General features: G+C 35.6%; 1 protein-coding gene across 1 annotated transcript; it reads left to right on the top strand.

Annotated features, from left to right (window-relative positions):
• Positions 1 to 423: 423 nt before the first annotated feature.
• VPS4B (vacuolar protein sorting 4 homolog B) lies at positions 424 to 24,123 on the top strand. Its single transcript, XM_026701085.2, has 11 exons — positions 424 to 740; positions 3,681 to 3,792; positions 4,819 to 4,969; positions 6,355 to 6,422; positions 8,776 to 8,895; positions 11,113 to 11,269; positions 12,923 to 13,071; positions 13,288 to 13,369; positions 14,161 to 14,380; positions 16,456 to 16,593; positions 21,702 to 24,123. Exons 1-11 carry the CDS (start codon positions 717 to 719, stop codon positions 21,801 to 21,803), a joined length of 1,323 nt encoding a protein of 440 aa, XP_026556870.1. The 5' UTR covers positions 424 to 716; the 3' UTR covers positions 21,804 to 24,123.

Below are 24,123 nucleotides of genomic sequence, written 5' to 3'. Positions count from 1 at the left end.
AATATGCCAATGACGCCCAACACGTGTTCAAAGAGCTTCATTCTAGAAGAGGGCTCATTTGTTTGGCACTAAGGACCATTGCTGTACTTTTCTTGACGGAGCAAGAACAATCCATAAAACAAACCGTGCAATCTCCATTTCCTACGAAGGAAGTCGTCCTCATTATATTTAGCATTAATTTAAGCTAAGCTTACTCAGAAAGTAGGATTGCAACTTAATAATTTTTTTAAGTTGCTTTTAAACAAAAGGCACGTTCCTTTATATTACAACAGAGGAAGCAATCATCCGCAAAACTGCGAACCCCACTATCTCTACACCAACAGGCAGCACAGCAACACAAATAAGACGGCCTGCCGCGCATGCGCCTCCCCGAGTATCACGAAGCGGCCCATAATTTTGCACTTCCGGTTTTGACTTCCTGTCGGTCCTGTTCCGACGAAGGCGCGGTGTGTGACGTCAGCACCTTTCACCGGATGCGGAAGAGCCGTTTGGGTCGATTTCGCCCGGCTGCGAGGACCGAGTGACGGAAGTTACTCGGGGTTGTTGGTTTTTTTGTTTTTTTAAAAAAAAGAGATAATTTTGTCTCCGCAGAACGACGGAAGGGCGAGGAGGGGAGCGGGCGACCGGAGTTTCTTAAGGCGGGGGGGGGAGGCCGCGCGCCATTAGGCTTCCCTTTCAGTTTCTTTTGTCCTTTTCCGCTCCCTCGCCCGCCCATCATGGCGGCCACCTCCAACCTGCAGGTGAGCGTTTCCTGGCCGGGACCTCGGGGAGTGGGGGGGGGTGGTCGCGTGGGAAAGGCGCCTCCCACATTCCAAGAGGGAGGGGAGGAAGAAGCGTGACGTTCGGAGGGACCGGGTATGGGGGGGGGCGCCTTCAAGCCGCTCGGGGGGTGGGGGAAGACTGAGTTGGGCTGAGTTCCACCTGGGCCCTCCGTTGTGGCTTTTACTGTGGTCCTGCTATCCGTCCCCCCGTCCCCCGACTAACCCGGTAATAGGAACCAAGTTTCCCGACCCTCAGGAGAAAAGCCCCCCCCTTTTTTTTTTTTTTTGCCTTCATCGGGCCTTCACAGTTGAGTAACTAACTGATTGGCCCGTGTGAGGAACGGGACGTTGCAACCCCGGGACCTTTTCGCTCTGATCCAGCGCTCTCTAGTCCTGGCCAGGAAGTTTAAAGGAGGAGGAAGAGAGGGGGAGGAGGAGAATTGAGCCAAAGGCGTGGCTTGGAGAAAAGTGTTTCCTGGAAGAAGTAACATTACCAAAATTATTCTGGTAATGTTCTGGTCCTGGGTTATTAGGTTCAAGAAATTAGGGTTGAAGTTCAAATGCCTTGTGGCAATGGCAGGGTGGTGTTATTATCCTGTTTGTTTCTGTTCTGCCAAACAGCTCAAGAAGCCTCCCTAGGTCAGAGTCGGCGTGAGGGACTCAAAATTTGGAGTTTGTTCTCCTTGCCGGTAGTCAGATAACAGATAATCAGAGTTGGAAGGGACCATGTAGGTCATCTAGTCCAACCCCCTGCCCAAGCAGGAAACCCTACACCATTTCTGACAAATGGCAATCCAATCTCTTCTTGAAAGTCTCAAGTGATGGCGCTCCCACAACTTCCGAGGGCAAGCTGTTCCATTGCTTGATGGTTCTCACTGTCAGAAAGTTTCTCCTTATTTCCAGGTTAAATCTCTCCTTGTTCCGTTTCCATCCATTATTCCTTGTCTGGCCTTCGGGTGCTTTAGAAAATAGCTTGGCCCCCTCCTCTCTATGGCAGCCCCTCAGCTGCCACAGAGAATAGAATAGAATAGAATAGAATAGAATAGAATAGAATAGAATAGAATAGAATAGAATAGAATTCTTTATTGGCCAAGTGTGATTGGACACACAAGGAATTTGTCTTGGTGTAAATACTCTCAGTATACATACAGAAAAGGTACATTCATTAAGAATCAAGAATCATAACGTATAATACTTAATGATAGTCATAGGGTACAACAATCAAATCACTAGGAAACAGTCAAGTAGGAGGGAATGGGTGAGAAGGAGTGGTGAGAAGATTAACAGTAATAGTAGTGTACACTTTGTAAATAGTTGGACAGTGTTGAGGGAATTATTTGTTTAGCAGAGTGATGGCTTTCGGGAAAAAACTGTTCTTGTGTCTAGTTCTGGTGTGCGATGCTCTGTAGCATCGTTTTGAGGGAAGGAGTTGAAACAGTTTATGTCTGGGATGTGAGGGGTCTGTAAATATTTTCACAGCCTTTTTGACTCGTGCAGTATACAGGTCCTCAATTGAAGGCAGGTGGGTAGTAATTGCTTTTTTTCTGCAGAGTTCTCGGCTTGCAACTGTTCACCTAGTGATCGTTGGGCATTACAAAGCCACTAAAAAAAAAAAAGTCTTAGGACTATCTTTCAGCCTTAGGACCATAGCAGCATCCCCCATGGTCATGGGATTTACGTTCAGTTGCTTGACAACTGTTTCCAATGTATGATGGTGACAGTATCTGAGAGTCATGTGATTCCCTTTTGCAACCGTCTGACTGGCTAAGTCAAAGGGGAAACCAGATTCACATAAGCCGAGGACTACCTGTATGCGGGTGGAGATGTAAGGAGTATTCTTATTTATTCCTCTTCGTAATCGGTTGAAGGAAACTATTCTAACTTAACTTGATTACGCCTCTGGTTCCATAGCATTATCATAGCCACGCACCTTGATTCTCAGTTATCTTCCACAAATACTTTCATAGCAGAGCCACACAGGAAGTATAGTGGTCATCTTTAATTGTATTATTAAACCAAGTTATTGGTTGATTAGAGGTGTTTAATATACAGCTCAAACGAAAACAATGTTTATTAGTAGCATGATGAATTAGTTACTCTTTCATTATGTTCTTAATATGACTTTTATTATAATGTATAAATGTAAAGTCTTACTTGAAAACACAGGTAAATATGCATGTATTTCTTGCAAAGTGATTATTACCTTATCACAATTTTAATGTAACTATTTTTCCAATAAATATGTATATAATAATTATATGCTAATGAAATTTTTGTGTGGCATTATAAAGAAAATGTTTCCTGGTTTTATAAGAATGTTGGAAACTTAAGTAGCTACTTTTAAAAAATATTTGCAAGGATTTTTGATACACATTTCATATAAAGAATGAAACATCTCTATAGTATACAGGCCACATTCAGATCAGTGAAATGTTCTTGGTCATAATTTTTAATCATCGCTATATCCATAATACAACATGCTATATTTGGGACAATTTATTTCCCTTAGTAATCTCTTACAGAACAATTTCATTGCTTTCAATTGCAATGTAGGTGCTTCAGGATTCAGTATCGGTAGGAATGTAAATAAATGCAAACAATTACAAAAACAAACTCATACTGTATGAGGTAATAAATCCTCAGGTTAGAAGAGAAAGAAAACTTTTGATGAAACTTTTTTGGTCCTAGCAGAAATGTTTTTCTGGGATTCATAGAAAATAATGCAACATAAACAGGACATGCACACTTCAAGATTTGCATTCAAGAGATCTGGGCAAAGTACTAATAACAGTATAATAGTTTAAGGCTGTTACAAAATGGAGTTGTAATGTAATCTTACTATATTCTTGGGTTCACATGTTGAAAACCTATTTTACTTAAAGAACAATTGACCTAATTTTTTTAATTTATTTTTTCTAGAAAGCAATAGACCTTGCTAGCAAAGCAGCACAAGAAGATAAAGCAGGGAACTTTGAGGAAGCCCTACATCTGTATCAACATGCTGTGCAGTATTTTCTTCATGTTGTTAAATGTAAGAATTATACTAAACATACATAGCTAGAAATAAACTTCATGTTCTTCCCTGTGTTAGAAGCAGAATTAAAAGCATTCCCTAATGGCTTTTAGAATTGTTGGAGTGTTTTCTAAAACTACAGGTGAACTTTACAGTTTTTAATGGTCTCAAGGATGTGATTAATTGTTCTGATTAGGATCCTATCCTACTGTCCGTTAAAGGATTCCCTTTAAAGGTAGAAATACTAACTTAGTAATAAATTAAAATATTAATACGTGAATTGTCACAACTTTCAGTTGAAATAAGTTCATTAGCATTTTAAGGAAGAACTTAAGAATTTGTTGTGAAAGAGACAGTTGAAGAAATGTAAGTTGGCTACCAGTGAGAGCAAAAGGTAAAAAATGAATATATTCTGTGTTGGGTGAAGAATGCCTCCCAAAGGAATTGTAAGATTAATTATAAAGAGTAAGAAAAAGCAGTGAAGATAGGAAATTAATTAACTTGAGAAAAAGTAGCAGGAGAGGGAAGTACTAAAAATGAGGAAGAAGATACATAAACTTAACATTGAAGTATTGCTAAAAGAGGTCAACTCGTCTTACTCATCTGTGTTTTGTGCCTTGCTACATTTTCTGGACTATCAGAAGACCATCTAATATTTCAATGGAAAGTTTTAGACATTTAGAAAGTTATTTTACCTTTCCTGCTTGTTAGAAATAACTAATAATTTAGTTACTATTTAGTTAATTCATTTTTTATTTTTTTTCTATGGCATTGTTTTTTTTCCCTGAGGAAAGGTTTGTTGAAGTATAGAAGCTGTACATATTTGTTTGCTTATAGGTCCCAATGTTAAAAATATCCCAATCTGTTTTGGCTTTAAGTTCAATAAAATAACCAACATTCTTTAAAAACCAAATAATTGTTAAGCTATTCCAGAATCTTTGTTCACTGATAACAATTTATAGTGGTTTAATGAGAAAGATTGGGGGGGCGTGTTTGAGTAGCTATTTCTTTAAGAAGTAAAAGTAGACTTTTTCTTATTATCAGATGAGGCACAGGGTGACAAAGCAAAACAAAGCATCAGAGCAAAATGTACTGAATATTTGGACAGAGCAGAAAAGCTGAAGGACTATTTGAAAAAGAAGGAGAAAACTCCTCTTAAACCAGTGAAAGAATCTGGTCCAGCTGATGAAAAAGGGTATGCTGTCTTCCTTTATTCCAAGATTTTAAAATTTGTTTCTCTCTGTGTCATGCAGAAAAGTACTCCAAAAATATTATTAGGTTTTAGCAAATTATGGAAATGTTACAGTATATTCTGTATTTTTATACCATTTTTTTCTGACTCCGGTTAACTTACATATCATTGTTTTCCTTTACATGGTCATTGTGCTTGTTTCTAAAATATTTGGTTCTAAGAATTATGTGCATTATGGTGTCTTTTAATTTGTTCTTCCCAGAGAGGTTAGGAAATAATGAACATAGTACCGAATACTGTTTTTTATGCATGCATTAAAAAAAAAAAAACAATATTCGGTACTATGTTCATTATTTCCTAACCTCTCTGGGAAGAACAAATTAAAAGACACCATAATGCACATAATTCTTAGAACCAAATATTTTAGAAACAAGCATAATGACCATGTAAAGGAAAACAATGATATGTAAGTTAACCGGAGTCAGAATTTTTTTTTTTTTTTTATGCATGCGCATTAGCGGACCTCGCCCGAGCGCGAGACAAACGCTGAAGAAAAAGAAGAAGAAGAAGACTGTTTTTTATGCATGCATGTGTATATCTGAATGGATCAAGAAGCAAAAAGGGGAAAGGAATGGAGTCAAATATCAGTGAAAAACTGTTTTGATTTTTGTTAATTAGGCCAGACTTTATTTAGATATAAACTTTTGTCAGGGGTACTTTGTAAATAGTTCCTATCTGATATCCATTGTATCTGTTTCGGCTATCTTTGAGGGAGGTGGGTAGAGAGGTTTTTGGTATCTGCCTGTCTTTCTCTGCATTTTTTTTTAAATTTGTGATAGGCTTACTGTTTCTAATCATGAAATAGTGAGCAGTAGAATATCGTATTGGATTCAGAATTGGCTGTTGATTTTGTTGGATGTGTTCCAAACCTGATTTAAAATCGGATGCATCTATTGTACTCAAATGAATTTTGGGCCTCAGTGCTTTTTCCTGTTGCAGGCAGAAAAACAACTTCCATGCTGTTTGGAGAGAGCTTTGTAATGACTGAACTTATTTGTTTTTTTCCCAGCAGTAGCTTTCCAAACTTTAACTCTCACACTTACTAGAAATCAGGTTAAGAATAAATGCATACCTTCCTCAGCATATTGAGAAATCTTGTATAATTTGGGAGGTGGGAGTTAGAAGAGTAAGGGACCAGGTCAGAGTAAGAATCTGCTTTTTTGTTATTTTTTTGGTAATAATATACTTTAAGATGTATAAGAACCTGAACTTCTGGTATTTTTTGGTATGTTCTCTGAGGGAAGACTATTTGTGTTAGAAATGAATCAGTCTTGAGCAAAATACTCTATCTCTGTTTTAGCTGTGTGCTTTACTTACACCCAAATTAGGAATGATAGTGATGGGGAAGGAGAATCAGATGATCCTGAAAAAAAGAAGCTACAGAATCAACTTCAAGGTAGCCTTCCATGAAGCTCTTAATATTTTGAACAAAAATGTTTCTATTAAGTTGTCAGATGAAGAGTTGCAAGATATTAAACATTACGCACACTTTCCTATCATCCTTATAATATAGTGGATTTCATAAGTAAAAAAGGCACATAGGATACTTGCAAACCTAATACATACGCTCTTTTGCTTTTTGACTATTTGTAAATAGTTATTCCTGTTTCAAACAATTTTGATTTTTTATTGATCCCAGCCTTTCAGTTTTTATAGTGAGCAAGATGATGGTTTGCTGCTGTACAGTTTATCAGATTGACTAATTGACTTCGTTTTTGTGGGAAGGTTGAGGAAAATCTTCATTATGAAAAGTTTAAGGAATGTAAGGAATAGCTGTCGTCTTTACTGGCATCATTCTCTGCTATCTCTTATGATGTTTTATGAGGACGACTCTATTATTTGTTCATTTACTGAGGAAAAAGATTCAGAGCTATAAATCGTGTGACAAAAGTATTTGAACTTTTGCTTTCAATAACTGGTGACCCTCCCTTGATTAGTAATAACTTGAACTAAAATTTTCTGATAATGGTTGATCAATCTTACTGTAAATGCATATTGGCTCGGAGGAGTTTTGGCTCATTCTCCTTTACAGAACAGTTTCAATTCAAGGATGTTCCTTGCATGAATTGGCCACTTTGTAAGATTTCTATAGAATTAAGATCAGGACTTTCAAAACATTAACTTTTTTTTCCTGTTTTAACCACTTTTTTGGTCATAGGACTTGTGTGTTTTGGATTGTTGTCTTACATTTACAACATGACCACTTTCTCTGGAGCTTCAGTTCACAGATAGATATCCTGACATTTTCCTGTGGAATTTGCTGATAGAATTCAGAATACACAGTTCCATCAGTGATAGCAAATGTCTTGGTCTGAAGGTCCATATCGTGATACTGCCAGCACCATGTTTGATAGATGGAAGAAGGTTCTTATGCTGGAATGCAACATTTGCCTTTTATCAAACATAATGCTTTGCATTGAAGCTAAAAAGTTCTATTTTGGAACATTGTCCCAATAGCTTTCTGGATTATTCACATGATATTTCACAAACTGTAAATAGGCTACACTGTTCTTTTTGGAGACTAGCAGCTTTCTCCTTGCAAACCTACCATATACACCATTGTTGCTGAGTGTTCATTGACATTCTCAAAAGCAAGCTTTAAGTTCCTTAAGTATTACATGCCTTATTCTTGGTGTGATATTAGTTGGTCGACCACTAGATGGTGACATTAAATTGCCTCCATTTGTACATGATCTGCCTGACAGTGGTCTGGTGGAATCCGAACTGTTTGGAAATAGTTCAGTAACATTTTCCTGCCTAGTGAGCATCAACAACTGTTTTTTGGAAGGGCTCAAAAATATCCTTTGTTTGAACCATGGCACCCTTCTTGTCTTATGAAGAACAGACTTCGATAGAGAACATCCAGCATTTTGTTCTTTAAAATAAGAATCTCCTTCCTCACTTATCCCTGATTATCATTCTGTTGATTGAAATGCCTGATTCTAATTTCCCCTTCAAATAAAGTTATAATCCTAGATTATACTTTTGCTACACCCAGATATTTAACTTTGGATCATTTTCCTCAACTAATAAACAAGCATAATGTTTTTGACCCCTTTATTTAATTCGGTTGTTTGTCTAGTTTTAGGACTTGCTTGGAGAACAGATCCCATTTTAGTTTATTATTTATGCAGAAATATTAAAAATTCAAATGCATCCCCAAAACTTTTAGCATCACTGTACCTATGATGAATTGGTATGAGGGGTCCATTATGCTCTATGAGCGTGCTTGTTTTCTTGCAGATGTTTCATTACACAAACCAGGTAACATCATCAGTGCTAGTAAAAAGTGCAGTTTTCTATCAGTTTATGTTCTACCATAGAATATAATAGTAAGCATCATGTCAACCCTATTCTCCTTTATTAGAATTGATATGAATCATGTAAAACGGCATGGGCTGTCTTATGAATTTCACAGCAATCTAAGGGCACGAAATAAATAGCTAGTTAAAATTCAGATTTAAAGAAAAACATATAGGACATTTGGCAATCATTTAGTGAAATTGTCGTATTAATATTGTAGCACTTTGCACTTAGTTTGGATTACAATAGTATTTCCAGTAGTGAAATGACCATAACTTGCTTACTTGTTTTTGTCTGAAGTAAACCATAAATATGCTGTGTTTGCTCTCTATTGATTGTCAAAAATTTTGTTTCAGATTTTACTTTAAAGGGGGTATTTTGATTTAATTTTTTAAGGAATTATATACCGTATGAAACGTGGTTACCTATGGTCTTTTGCTTTACAGGTGCCATTGTCATGGAACGACCAAATGTCAAATGGAGTGATGTTGCTGGACTAGAAGGAGCAAAAGAAGCCCTTAAAGAAGCAGTAATATTGCCCATTAAATTTCCTCACCTTTTTACAGGTGAATATGCAATCAGTGTCTTCCTAGCCTAATCCTCAGATGTTTGAGATAGAGAGTACAACTAAGGTCATTTAGCTTTCATAAGAAAGATGCAGCTGTGTGAAAAAGTCCTGCATGCTTTACGATTTATGACATTTTTGGATAGGCCATTGATTTCATGATATTTTATGCTAACTGCTATGCAAATATTGTTATATTTAAATAAATACTGGTGGTTTTTAAGTGAAAAGCATAAGCTTTTTGCAATTTGGTGCTGTTTGGATGGGGATTGTGAATTTTCTTGCATGCTTAAAATGCATGTTTACAATGACTATGAAAACAGATTAACTGATGCATACCCAGTGTTGCAATTACTAAGGTCGATGCTAGTGTTCTGTTAACATTTTTATTGTTTGTGGCCCCGAAAAGAACCAATTTCATATTAGTAACATGGTTACTAATATGAAATCGGCCAGGCCTTAGGCGGCATCACTTCGACATAGACTGTATAAGCCTTTGCCTGTGATCTTTAGTGACAATGAAAGCATGCAGGACTTTTTCACACAGCTATACATGCTGTGAAAGTGAGGCAATATAGTTAAGAAATGTGTTCTCAAAGGAAGAATAATAGTTATGGCTAAATGCAAGAATATAAATGTATGGAGTTACCTTATTGTTTTTGGACTACTTAATGTTACATGTATCTGTGGAATTTTGTTGCTACGTAATGGGGTAAAAATCTCTGTTCACATTTTTTTTTGTACAATATATTTGTTTTGTTCATTATGCTATTCATGTGACTGCTTGAATAGACTGCTAATTCTTGAGCTAATGCCTGGTATTTGTATCTTTATTACTGAAGAACTTGTTGAATTTTGGAGTTTTCCATCAAATACATAGAACTAGTGTAATGTAGAGCTCACTGAAGTGAGACTTTAGACGGGAAACATCCAGATTAGTATCTCCCAGTTAGCTTAATTAACTATATTTGGGTATAAAATAGGCTGAGAAGAGGCATTATATACTAGCCATGTTCCTTGAAGGGAAGAATAAAAAGTAATATTTTTCATCAACTTAAGTAAAATCTTACTCTGCCAAGAAATTCTATCTACAAAAGCTATTATTATTTAATAGACGCCCATAAAAAACACAACTGGTTTCATTGTAGATAAGAAGATTGGTCAACACAAAATTTGTGTACAGGTAGTCCTCTACTTACAATTCATTTAGGGACCCTTCTAAGTTACAATGGCACTGAAAAAAGTGACCAGTGACCATTTTGCACACTTACTACCATTGCAGCATCCCCATGGTCACATGATCAATATTCAGGCACCTGGCTATTCACATTTCACATGACAATTGCAGTTTCCCTGGGTCATGTGATCCCCTTGTGCAACCTTCTGACAAGCAAAGTCAATGGGGAAGCCCATTTCACTTAACAACCATGTGAGTAATTTAACTACAGTGATTCACTTAACTGTGGCAAGAAAGGTCATAAAATGGGGCAAAAGTCACATAACAAATGTCCCACTTAGCAATTGAAATTTTGGGCTGTTGTTGTAAGTTGAAGACTACCTGTATTTCTTGTTTTAGACCAGCCATCCCCAATATGGTACTATTGAAATATATTGGGATAATTGCAGTATTTTAGTCAGTACGGTCTAATGACAACTGGGACAATTTCATCATTGTGATAATGAAGAACATAATGGTCCAGGGTCAGAGTTATTCTAGTATGGATGTTAATCCCCCAAGTTTTGGGATTCTGTGATTCCACTTCCAAGACAAGCATGGCTTGATATGTGGAATACAAGTAGCTTCTCTACTTTGTCCCTGTGAGTCTCTACTTGGTATTAGCTTTGGACAGAAAGAAATCCTGTTAAGGATGGTCATGTTTGTATGAATTACAGTAACTGTCCCACAATCACACCTATGATCCAGCCTGTATTGAGTGTTGCACAAAATTCAGCCAGTGACATCAGCTCTATCCAATTAATAAATGCAGCTCAACTTCCTTCTCTACAGTTAAGTTCTGACCAGGAATTAAATAACAATACCACTAAGCTGACCAAGCTGTTCAGATTAAGCCTGCGCAAAAAGGCAATGCAAAAGGGATTTTTAAAAATTGTTAAAATATTTTTCGAGAAGTGTGTGACTGCTTTGTACGTGCTCAATGAGCAGGCAACTTACTAGATTTTCTAAAACATCCATATCATGTCACTCATTTATTTTTAGGGAAGCGAACTCCCTGGAGAGGGATCCTTCTGTTTGGACCTCCAGGAACTGGGAAATCCTACTTGGCAAAAGCTGTTGCAACGGAAGCTAACAATTCTACATTCTTCTCTGTATCATCTTCAGATCTTGTCTCAAAATGGTTGGGAGAAAGTGAAAAGTGAGTAGTAACTGATCAAACAATTTAAACATTTGGAATCTTAGACCCATAAATAAATTTAAATAGCCAACTATTGCCTAACCTAAAATGTTCAAAATAAATATAGAAATAATTACACCGTGGATCAAGGTAGGCAAGCAGCCACTGATACCTGACTAGAATTGCAATATTCTAGCATGAAGCTTTTCTTCTTCCCCCCACTCCAATTTATTATATTCAATCTATGCCAGAATCCTATGAAACAGAAACTACCTGTATCTCTGGTTAATTTATCCTTATGAGGACTGATTCTGTTGTTCTCCATTGCTCTGTCATGTATCTCATGTATCATTCACAGCAGCAAGACCCATTTTACAATAGTTACTCTTTTTTAAAAATAATTATTCAGTGACAGGTACATCAGGAAAAAAAAAATCAAGAAAAAAAATCAGACTTATAATCCTGAATTTCTTACTGATGAAGAAGTAAAACAGTGGTGTTTATAAAATAATTTATACTTCTGTACGGGTGTAAAGAAAATTTGATGGTTTTGCATGTTTCGTGATGCCCATTGATGGGAAAATGCTAGGAGCTAGGATATCTTGTTAAGGGAAAAAAATGAATGCACAGCTGAATGAACAGCTACATTAGCTAAACAATGTGCTATTCTCTGACCAGCAATTTGTTAAGGTATTGAGATTTAAGAACTGACCAGCGGTGAATAGCTGCCAGATGCTGTGAATCTGATGTAATATAGGCTGATGTAACAAGAGTGATTCAGCATAGTATAGGTATTTCCTTTTAAGACTGGAGATTAAAAATCCCTTTAAGAGGTGTGTATATAAATGGCAACCATTAGAGGACATGGTTCCTTTTCCTTGTGTCCAGTATTCAGTGCAGAAGTTGTGTGTTAAGAAGAAGAAAGCTTTCTTGTAAACCACTGTTAATGTCTAAGTCTCTGTGTGCTGCGTGTTGATCCAAATGTAGGCATTGTTACAATTTTACTGTCTGCTGGAAGAGGACAAATGCCATCTTCTGCTCCCCGGAGCACTATTTTCAGATAAACCGTTCCATAATATCTTCATCAGAATAAGCATTTTTGCTTTTAATTACCGGGCCCCATGTCCTCTCAACTATTCATTGTCCATATTTGATAAAATGGTGGAATGAATTAAATGTAAATTTTATGCAATTTTTATGTGATCAAGGAATAAGATGATGGAATAAAAAGATGTTAGGATGATTAAAGAATAGATAACGATAAAATGAGTCAGAAGGAAAGATGGTCTTATAAATTTGTGAATTACTCCCTAAAACATGTGTCCTTCACAAACATTTATTTTAGAAATATTTAAGGCTATCCAATTCCTATAACAACTATTTATCACAGATTGTTTAACTCCTTTTCAGAAAGGATGTTTGATCATTAAAAGCTGTTCCAAGAATTTGTGACTTTACAATTTAATTTATGAAAACATGTATAAAGCAATTGAATGAAAGTCATTTTTATCTGAATGACTACCTTAACTAAAATTTAATTGCAAAAGCTTTAAATACCTTCCTACATGTGGTAGCTTGACATTTTAGATTCACATTTTACACACATAAAAAGTAGTTGTCTTCCTGTGCTTTATCATTGCCCTTTTCTTTAATACAATTTAAATTGCTTCCTAGGCTGGTGAAAAATCTATTCCAACTTGCCAGAGAAAATAAACCTTCAATTATCTTCATTGATGAAATCGATTCTTTATGTGGTTCCCGAAGTGAAAATGAAAGTGAGGCAGCTCGGAGAATTAAAACAGAGTTTTTGGTTCAGATGCAAGGTAAATTATTAAAGTAGTTAATTAGAGTACTTTAAAGCATGAGTGTATATTACGTAAAGGATATAATAAAATACAGTGGTGTTTAATGACTATGTGCATGAGCGTGTTTAATATATAATATGTGGAGCTGAAAGTTTTACGGTATATTTATTTTGTAACTTCTTTATGCTAAAGATTCTACAAATGGGCGCTGATTAAATTCATTTATTTTTTAAGGAGTTGGAACAGACAATGAAGGAATTTTGGTTCTTGGAGCTACAAATATCCCTTGGGTTCTAGATTCTGCCATAAGGAGGAGGTAAAGAATTGACTTCTCTCTTACGGTTTGAGCCAGAATGGCTCATGGTTTCAGAGCATTTTTGACTGGAAAACTGATTTTACATCATAGTTAAAGCATTTCCTTTGTTTATGTAAACAGGAGATTTTTTTGACATCCGCATAAATGAGGTGTTATTTTATGAATATCAAAAAAGGACACCAGGGTAGTATAACATTACATCTTATAATAAATAGCAATAGACTTATGTGCCGCTTCACAGTGCTTTACAGCACTCTCTAAGCAGTTCTCAGAGTCAGCATATTGCCCCCAACAGTCTTGGTCCTCATTTTACCCATCTCAGAAGAATGGAAGGCCGAGTCAACCTTCAGCTGGCAAGAATTGAATTACTGGCAATAAACAGAACGAGCTTGCAATACTGCATTCTAACCATTGCACCACTACAATGCAGAGATAGAACATTTTGTTCCACTTAACAGGCAAATTTCTTTATTAAAAACATTATTTTCACATAACAGGAAGCAGTGTCTGTCTAAAAGGAAACTAGGACTGAAGCTCAAACTTGGCAAATAATACTGGAAATATTCTGCCTTAATTCTTACTCCCAGTTCTGGTTGCCGATCCAGGAATGTGATACCCCAAGCGACTTTTTAAATTTAGTTCTTTATTTGCTGTCTTGCAAAACTTGTTTTAGTAAATTATTTAATTTACATTAAATACTCTAAGGAGTGTGACCGTCATGTTCAGCATTTGAAATGCTGTATTATGGTCATGGATAAGAGTTAATATTTGTGATTTTTTTTTTTACTAAGGTTTGAGAAGCGGATTTATATTCCCTTACCTGAAGATCATGCAAGAGCATCAATGTTTAAGCTTCATCTTGGGACTACTAAAAATACCTTGTCTGAATCAGATTATCGGGAACTTGGAAAGCGAACTGATGGCTATTCAGGGGCTGATGTTAGCATCATAGTACGTGATGCTCTAATGCAACCAGTTAGGAAAGTTCAATCAGCAACACATTTCAAAAAAGTGAGTAGCTGGGATTTCTTTTCTTTCTGCCAAGAATCAAAAAATATTGCCTAAGGGACCTGATCCCATGTCTCTGAAATGCAGCATGAACTCATGATTTCCTCATCTCAGTCTAACTTGAGAGTGCTTGTGGTGGAAAGCACTCAATAAGTTCTATTCTTGGAGCAGAAGAGGGTGAATGAAAGCAACAGTTAGCTCATTAATTAACTCAAATTTTTTCCTTGAAGTTTCCCTACAGGTTGGATTTTTAAAAAAAAAAAAAGGTTTGTGAAGCTCAGTTTTAAGAATTAAGGCCTGTTTCTGAAGCTCAGGTCTCTTGGGAGAGGAGCTGTTGGAGTTGCTATTGAGAGAGTTAAATAAAATATTCTCTTTCCTTTCCCAACCTCTCCATCTACTATCTCTTAGTTCTTTTACTACTACCTAAAGGGGTATGTTTGGTTTGGAAACATTAGTTCTGGCAATGTGATAGCTCTGGCAACGTACAATGGCATAGTACAAAGATGGCAGAGAGGTTTCTTAGACTGAACTGTTTTTTTGTGGTCTCATCTGATACCAATATATACCTGATTTACTCTGGGCTTAAAAGTGAAGTTTTATCAAAATTTCCCTGGTTAAATTGGAATTACTACTTTTAAAATTGGTTCCATTCTTCAATAAATTAATTTCTAATATTACTGAGTATTACTACCCCATGTGGGAGAAAGATCCAACCTATTTTTCCATTTCCAGTATTTGGGAGGGTGTGGGAAAAAGCTACTCATTTAGCAGTTATGACTGGAATAATACACCAGCAATAAAACATTTTGTACCAGTTTTCTCTAAGTATAACATATGAGGTGATGTTATTGATGTTATTTTCCCACTGAAATTGTTCTATCTCTATAACTGTTTTCACATTTTCTTTCTATTTCTATATAATAGATTTTTCCTGTTTCAGTTCAACTGAATTGTATATAGTAATTGTATATACAGTATGTAATAGATTGTACCTAACAGAAACTGCTAAATGTTCACTATTAAATGTTCAATATCAATTAGAAGATTTTCGAGTTCAGTTAAAGATTTTCAAGTTCAGTTAAATTAATCTCCCTTACTTCCAGTTTTTTTGTTGCAATGCTGTTAATTTCAGAATATTGAAAAATAACTGAATGTGGAAGAGTAAATATCTTACTTTTACCCTATTAATAATAACATGTTTAACATGTTGTGATGTAAATAGACTATTGCCTCTTCACTGAGCAAATTTTTTATTTTTTAGTTGTTCATAAAATAGAAATTCAAGAAGGAACTAGAAATCTAGGTTTATTGTTTATTGTTTCTTATATTTAACCAAATGTAAGAAAGTTCTTCAATACTAGTCTCTCAAAATTGTTTATTTCTGTGTATATCAACCCACATATATCTGCAGACTGCAGATCTGCAACCCGCATATATCTATGGAAGGTCTTCTTTTTTCCATTAAAGGCATGAAACCATAAGGAGATATATGTAATCCATTTTGAAGCCCATATGACACAATTGGCATAATAGTATGATTAGCGAGGCCACCACATTTCTTTTTGTAGATTACAGATTGTTGTATCTAACCCTTGGCCTTTTATTAGACCATATACTTCTGTGTTCTGGTTGTCTATACCTTATCAATATGAGATGGAATAATATGAAATAAAATAATTGTCTTGGTAAAAATATTAATCTTTTTGCTGCAAGTTTTCCTAACCAGGACAAATGTAATTTCTTTCATTAACGAGTTCTGTAATATGTTTCCAAATTGGTAAATAATTGTTTTTGAATAGGCTTTTTTGTTTTTGTTTTTTGTCAAAGAGTCCTATATATTTAATCTTTTTAGCAATAACGTTAAAGCTGGTTAGACAAAAGATGGGAAGTAATTTTTATATTTGTTACTATTTTTGTCAAAGAGATTTCTATATGTTCAACCTTTTTAGGAGCAATGTTAAAAGCTGATTAGACAAAAATGAAACATCTGTATTGATGAACTGACCATCATTCTTCTTAATCGTATATGCCTCCAAATATTTTCAGTCTTGACCCCAAAATTCTTGTTTGTTTCAAAGGTGAAAGGACCATCACTATCAGATCCAAATGTTCTAGTAGATCTCTTCACCCCGTGTTCTCCAGGAGAACCCAATGCCATTGAAATGACCTGGATGGACGTACCAGGAGATAAACTTCTGGAACCTGTTGTTTGTATGGTCAGTGTTTATTTATTATGAATATTTTGACTTTGGCCTGCTGTAGCATCTTAGAATAAAGATCACAGATTCAATTGGGGAGTATTTTCAGAGACCTCAGGTAACTTCTAAATCCTTACGGATTGCCAAAGTGGCATGACAGATGGCAAAGGATGCCTGGCTCAGAACAAATGGAATCCTATACTTATCCTGATACACCTTGCCTGGGCTGAGCACTTCCCTCTTGTTTCAGTGCACGTCATTTTTTACATCTGATAATCAAAAACTTTTGTGTACATTTGTCATTCTATATCAATCTATAAATCCTAATGGCTACTGTACTAGCTCACAACCACCCTATAGACAAAATTTTAAAGCTGGGGTTATTATTACTATTATGTTAATTATAACTCATAGCTGTAAACATACTTAATCCCGCCTCCTGTTTCCCTAACCAGAACAAACTCTGAGGTGGTTTCGATTGAGATAGAGAATGACTCAGAGTCACTCAGATAGTTTTCATGCTTAAAGTAGGCCTAGACTTCAGTGTCCTGTTTCTACGCCAACAACTTTACCACTATACCAAAATTGTTCTTTATGTTTATGTATAAATACAAAGGAATGTATTGTGTCAAAGTAGATACCTGATCATTTAACTTAGATTTAGTTGCTCTGACTTATCAGTAATTCAAGATTCAAAATGAAGCCTTTTAAAGTCTTTGAAAATGCTAATAATTGAACTGAAATCTTTTTTATACAAATCAGGTATGGTACTAGATAAGTTTTTTTAATTGTATAGTGTAATTTATGCTTAATATTATATTATTAAGCATTATTATGCTTAATACCGGTAAATAAGAATTCTCTTAATTCTAATTCTCAGAATTCTCTTCTAGAATTCTGAGTTAACCTTAAAGTTTAAATGATTCGAGAATTTTTGCTATCATAAAGCTTCTAAAGATTGAATATGAAATATGGAACAAAATAATGTAGGCAAAGAAGATCAATAATTCAAGATTCTTACCCCAAAACCTACTGCATCATTATTTAGAATTAGGTTACTTGCATCGCAAGACAGTGATGTGAGTTTGTAATAATCTCTTTGCAAATTATCTAGTCTGCAAGATAATCTTTAGTTTCTGTTGAAAATATTTGTGAAATGTAGCCCTCAGCCACTGAAAGTTTTTCTACCTTTGGCTTATGGCATAACAAGTTTCAGGATCCCAATTAAATTATGGCTTAATGTGTTATATGAACTCAGTGATTTAATTTCCTCAAATAGATAAGAATGAATAAGAATTACAGTCATATGTAGAAATAAGTATACCCCACTGATTTTTTTTTACTTTTTTGATATATTTAAATATACAAATACTTGATCATTTCAAGAATACTAATAGATAAAGGGGATATAATAAATATGTAAGAGCTGTGGTGGCACAGTGATTAAAATGCAATATTGCAGGCAAAATCTGCCAATTGCCAGCAGTTAGATTGTCACGGGCTCAAGGGTGACTCAGTCTTTCATCCTTCTGAGGTGGGTAAAATGACGACCCAGATTGTTGGGGGCAATATGCTGATTCTGTAAACTGCTTAGAGAGGGCTGTAAAGCACTGTGAAGTGGTAGTATAAGTCTACATGCTTGTGCTAGTACTATGTACCATTTACATTTTGTAATCCATTGTATAGATTAATGAACATAAACGCAAAGCCAAGCATTTCAGTGGATTGCTATACAGGTAGACCTCAATTTATGACTGTAATGGAGCCTGCCCATCACAGTCATAATTCATGATGGTGGCAAACAAGGTAGCTCATGCGTCCAATTTGATTTTACAGCTATTTTTAGTGGTTAGGCACATGTAATCATTAAGTAAACCAGTAATTTACTATGGGTGCAATTTTACTGAAAACCGGAATTACCCATTTTCGGCAAAACCATCATAAAACACAGTCATGGGATCATGCAAACAGCCATAAATGCGGTCCTGTTTCCAAGAGGCCAAAGGTCAGTCACGTGACTATGGGGACATGACCATTCTAACTTCAAATAAAGATCAAAAGCATCCCCAGATGGGACCATTGTAACTTTGAACAGTCACTATGCAACCAATACCATGTGACTAACCATACTTTTTCCCATGACTGTATCTGTCATGAGTTAAAAAGCATTGCTATCAGTTCATTCACCTTAACACACAGGAAGAGTTTCCTTCAACACAAATTGAAGTTATTTATAAAATGAGCTCTTGGCTTGCAGTCATACTTTGTCAACTTCTAAGCAAATAATAGTATGCCTCTCTCAAAAGCGGGGAAATGTTTTTAGTTACAAAAACATGCTTCGGTAGGTGACAACACTTGGCTGATTTTATCAGGGCTCCAAGTGGTTTAATACTTGAATGGAAGAAGACTTGCAACTACCAGGACTGTAGGCTGCACTGGGAAGTTGAAAAATATCGTAAAAGAAGGCAGAAGGCAAGTTTCTGATCTAATGTTGCTAAACAGCTGCCCACAAAGTCTCCATTGTTGACTAAAGGAGATCTTGCCTTTTGCAAAAGTGATGGATGAGTAGGAGCTGGCTTCTCACAAAACAGCTCAGCCTTCTTAATAACTTAATCCAAATCTAGGGTTCATCTCTTACATGTTTATATATCCAGATAACAATTGTTGCACAAGCAGACAAACACTACAAATGTTAGATGCTACTTAAAAGATTTTTTAAAATGGTGGCCTGATTTGAGAAATGCTAAAAAAAAAACCTTCTTTATAAAAACTTAAAAGTTCCAATGTTAAAAAAAAACAGCTTAAATCATTTTATGTTACAAAACATTGAACTAAATCTAGACCGAAGCTGGGTTCACATACCGTGTTAGTTCAAAAATCCAATTTGTTTTCCAGTTGCTTCGTATATTGCATGAATCCATCTAATTATTGCATGTGTTCATGTATGTGTGGTGTGTATCTCAATGCTTAAACAATTACGGCTTAATATAATGTTTCAACTTAAATCAAAGTTATCCCTTTTAAGACAGATCAATCTAACGTCCTCTTGATTTCAGTAGACCAAAGTATAACTAAGCTTTCAAATAAAGTTTCTGGAACCTAATGGAAATGATATATAATGGTTCTCATTGTAGATACTAACACTAAGCATCTATCGAGACAGTGGCACCAAGCTAGAAACCGGGAGATCACCAGTTCTTGCTTAGGGCACAAAAGCAGTGGGATATCTTAGAACAGTCGCTCCCTTTCTAGGAGGAAGACACTAGCAAACGTCTTTTGAAAATGCTGCCAAGAAAACCTCCGGTGATTGCCAAGGATCAAGGCTGATTCAAATGCACACCCTTCCCCAAAGAAAAATGATATAGAGAGTTGAAGTAAAGAAACATATGCAACATTTAATTTGAAGCAAGAGCTTCAAATATAGAATACAAAATTAGCAGTGCAAACATGTTCGCCTATTCTTTCTTTAGGGCTCAATAGAGACTTTCGGAATTCTTAACTTCCTTCTGTTTCAAAGTCCTGAGAAAGTATTGCTGAACCATAACAAGATGATGGCCTATTTTATGGGGGGTTTTTTAATTACAAAGCATAGAAAGATCTTTCTGTGCAAGAATGTAATTAAATGTACTAGTTCGAAGCATTCATAGGCACATAATTTAATCTCCCAGGTGTGCCATTAGTTCCACCAGCATTGTATTTTCTATGCAGAGGCTGCAGATTTGAATCGCCTTTGGGTTCCTTAAGTTACCTGTCATATACCTTTCTTTCCCATTCAATCAGCAGTCCTGCTCTGCCAGGAAAAATATCCTCTCCCATTGAGGTTGCATGACACCTAACGATAATCTGACCAACTCAAAGCCGCCACCTCTCTTTTCAAAACTTGTTCGGAAAAAGAGAAGCTGTTTTAAACAATTACGAGAAAGGCTTTCTTCATTGACTACAAATGTATTTTGATTTCATCTCTGAAGAGGCTAACTTATGCCATCGAGGGAGTGTTTGTCTAGTTTCCCTATTACATTTCTGCAGTTACTTCTTCATTTAACTTTGTTTGCAATTGAAATAACTATGTATAGTGAAATATCCCATGGTTATTTTGTTTTCCTATAAATCTGCATTTTGAAATCTTTCTCTAGAGTGTTTTAAAATTCTGAGTTAAGGAAGAATGAAATCTACAACCCTTTGGGCTGTAACACACGAAGTAGTAAAGCATTGTGAAATGTGATTGCTGGTTGGAAATGTTTAGGCTGTACTATATAAGTAAGTGCTTGAAAGTAAACCACTTAAGTGAACTTAGCTTCTGAGTAGAAGCAGAGGGCTCTGCTGTTAATTGTAAGCAATAAAATCATTTTACAGCAATGCATTCCTTCTAAGTACAGATAGTGCTCGACTTACAGCCAAATTGAGGCCAAAATTTCTGTTGCTAAGCGAGACATTTCTTAAGTGAATGTTGTCCAATTTTACGATCTTTCTTGCCACAGTTGTTAAATGAATCGCTGCAGTTGTTATGTTAGTAACACGGTTAGTTCTTGATTTAAAAAAAAAGAAGTTGAGTCCAAAATTTCTGTTGCTAAGCGAGATAGTTGTTAAATGAGTTTTGCTCCATTTTGTGACCTTTCTTACTACAGTAGTTAAGTAAATCTGGCTTCCACATTGATTTTGCTTGCCACAAGGTTGCAAAAGGTGATCACATGACTCCGGGACCCTGTAAGCGTCATAAACATGAACCAGTGGCCCAGCATCTGAATTTTGATCGCATGACCATGGGGATGCAGCAATGGTCATAAGTGTCAAAAACTGTCACAAGTCACTTTTTCAGTGCCCTTGTAACTTCAAACGGGTCACTAAATGAACAGTTGTGAGTCGAGGACTACCTGTACCAGTAATACAGAGGAGAGGTGGCTTATATTGTTAGATTTCCAATAATATTGTTAGACTTCTGAATTGTGATTATTATTTGAACAATTGTTAGAAATGTTAGAGGCTATTATGGTTTCTTTCTTTTTATAGCTCCTTTTGGTTTCTTCTCCCATGCCATAACTCACATAATTGTAATGTGTGTGCTATCTATATGAATATATATGATGGAGAAATGTGCAGCTCTTAACTCTCCTTTCATTTATGTGCAGGCTGATATGCTGAGGTCACTAGCCAATACAAAACCAACAGTAAATGAGCAGGACCTGGAAAAACTAAAGAAGTTCACAGAAGATTTTGGACAGGAAGGCTAATCCAAACAACTCTCTAATCCTATTGTTTCTTTATTTGGCATTATTGCCTCTGTGTTGCCAATAAATAGATTGCTCATTCCTTCTTTTGCATATGAACTAAAGAGCCTCTTGCAAAGCTCTTCAGGCTTGTATATCACTTTCCAAAAATATCTATTAAATGTCATTTATCGGGAGCACGATAATAGGACTTGTTGGCAAAAAAAGAATGGACTAATGTGGTATATATATTTTAACATTTGACAGCCCCTTTGGAAAAATTCTCAGTAAGAAATAATATATGCTACCCCAAGTCAGAAGTATTTATAAGCTCCTGTTGGCCTAAAAAATACTTCTAGAGTATTTTTTTAAACTGAATTCTATTTGGTTGTCAAGTGTTGATTTTTATAATCGGTGAATTTGCTTGCAAAACAAATGTTCTCTCTTGAATTATCATCTGGAACTTGGTAATGCATATGATTAAAATGTTCCTATCAATTAGGGTTTCAGAAGGGAAAAGGCACTGAAGGTCAATACTTAATTGCGTGCAGAATTCAAGTTCTGGTGTTTTCTTTTTTTTATTTCTGCAATATGGTATTGCCTTAAAAACATCAAGCATTGTTCTGAATAACTCGCAGACATTCACTGTGCAACCTACCAGAGAATAGACTTGAAATGTAAATAGTGTGCGAGACAATTTCTCTTCCTGTCTGGTTTCATCTTGCTTTATTCTCTATAGGAATTTAAACCAAGCAAGGGACATATTCTATTAAAATTCCATGGAGAAATCTGAAATCCACGTTTTTAGCCAGTCATTTGTTGACAGTAGTTATTTTCTGAACTGACTGTCATTTTGAAAGAAGTTCTAGGAACAAAGCGCTAAACAGCCTGAACTTCCTAAGGATGCTCAGGAGCGATGCTGTTCTTCAAGATTTACCTTTAAAAATTAGAAAGAAAATCTATATTGTTAGTTTAATAGATAAATTATATTAAAAATTAAGCACAGTGCATGTTTTGCTCCCAAAGCCTTTTGTTAAAAAGTATGCATTTTAAATAAATTCTTAGTGTGATCTATAAGATAACAGTGGCCAGTTTCAACATCACATTAAAAAAGTTTTTACTGAACCTCAGGCTTAAAGTCTTCCTCCTTCCATATAACAGAAGGTGCAGTTACAAGTTTCTTGCTTCTGGATTCCTTTAAGTGCAGTCTGCCTTGCATTCCAAAATCAATAAATTATAATTAATTTTATACATGTTTTAAAATAAGCAAGCTTCAAACCATGGGTAATGAAGCTGCCTTATTAAATATGCCAGAGTTAAAATTAATCAGAATTTAAGATTCAACAAACATTAGCCTCTGGTTAATAAAAAAGCAGAAACTTCCAAAATTTTGGCCAGGTTGTGAGGGAGGAAAAGGAAATATGCAAATCCAGAACATTGTTCTCATCATATTAAATTGTGTTCAAATGCAGCCATGACAGCACTTGAATTTGTGCCTTGGAAATTTGCCCTGGTTGTAGATAAGTGAGTGCTGTAGTATCTATGTAACACAAATTGCATTTCTGTTAAGGAAGTGTATCTTGTAGATGCTTATGGTGTTGCAGATTTCTGTGTAAAGTACTATATGGTCATCTTAGAGGTTTTGTTTCCTTCTCATGTCTGTATTTTGTGTACTTTCTGAAATCATAGGAATGGTTGAAATTTGTCACTGGATGAAGTAAGTTGCAAGATATCATTAGTTTACATTTCTAATGTTAGAATCATATATACCTTTATGTTAAATATATGGACTATTTTGCTCAATATGACCCTGCAAATTATACTTTGAAATCTTGTGAAAGGAACTTTTGAGAACATGTCCAAGTTGTAAAGTCATGTACGTTATCCTCATGTCATTTTGTCAGATCTGTTTGCTATCCCGTTTATGCTTTTATTTATTGCCTTTATACCCTGCCTTTTCTCTGGGAACTCAAGCCAAAGTGCAAGGATCACATTTCATAATATCCCATGAACAATACTGTGAGGTAGATTGTGCTGAAAGAGATGATTGGACCCTGTGAATTCCACATGGAGTGGAATTTTGAACCTGAGTCTTCCTAATCTATGTCCAGCCATTTTTCCTTCAATTTTTCACAGCTTGCTTCCTGTGCCTATTGCAGTATATTTGTTTTGAAAAATACAAGGTCTTGAAAACAGCTATAATATTTCATAAAGATTCACTACAGTACTGCTATATGGGCATATTTACTAAATATTCAACACTTTTACCATGGAAACTGTAGGTCACCAAAGTTCTCAAACGATATAAAATCTAAATTAAAATAAATTTGGTATTATATATGTA

The sequence above is a fragment of the Pseudonaja textilis genome, chromosome 3 (assembly GCF_049901715.1).
Source record: "Pseudonaja textilis isolate UNSWEBS1 chromosome 3, rPseTex1.2, whole genome shotgun sequence".
Classification (NCBI taxonomy): domain Eukaryota; kingdom Metazoa; phylum Chordata; class Lepidosauria; order Squamata; family Elapidae; genus Pseudonaja; species Pseudonaja textilis.
This window is presented reverse-complemented; position numbering and strand designations above follow the sequence as displayed.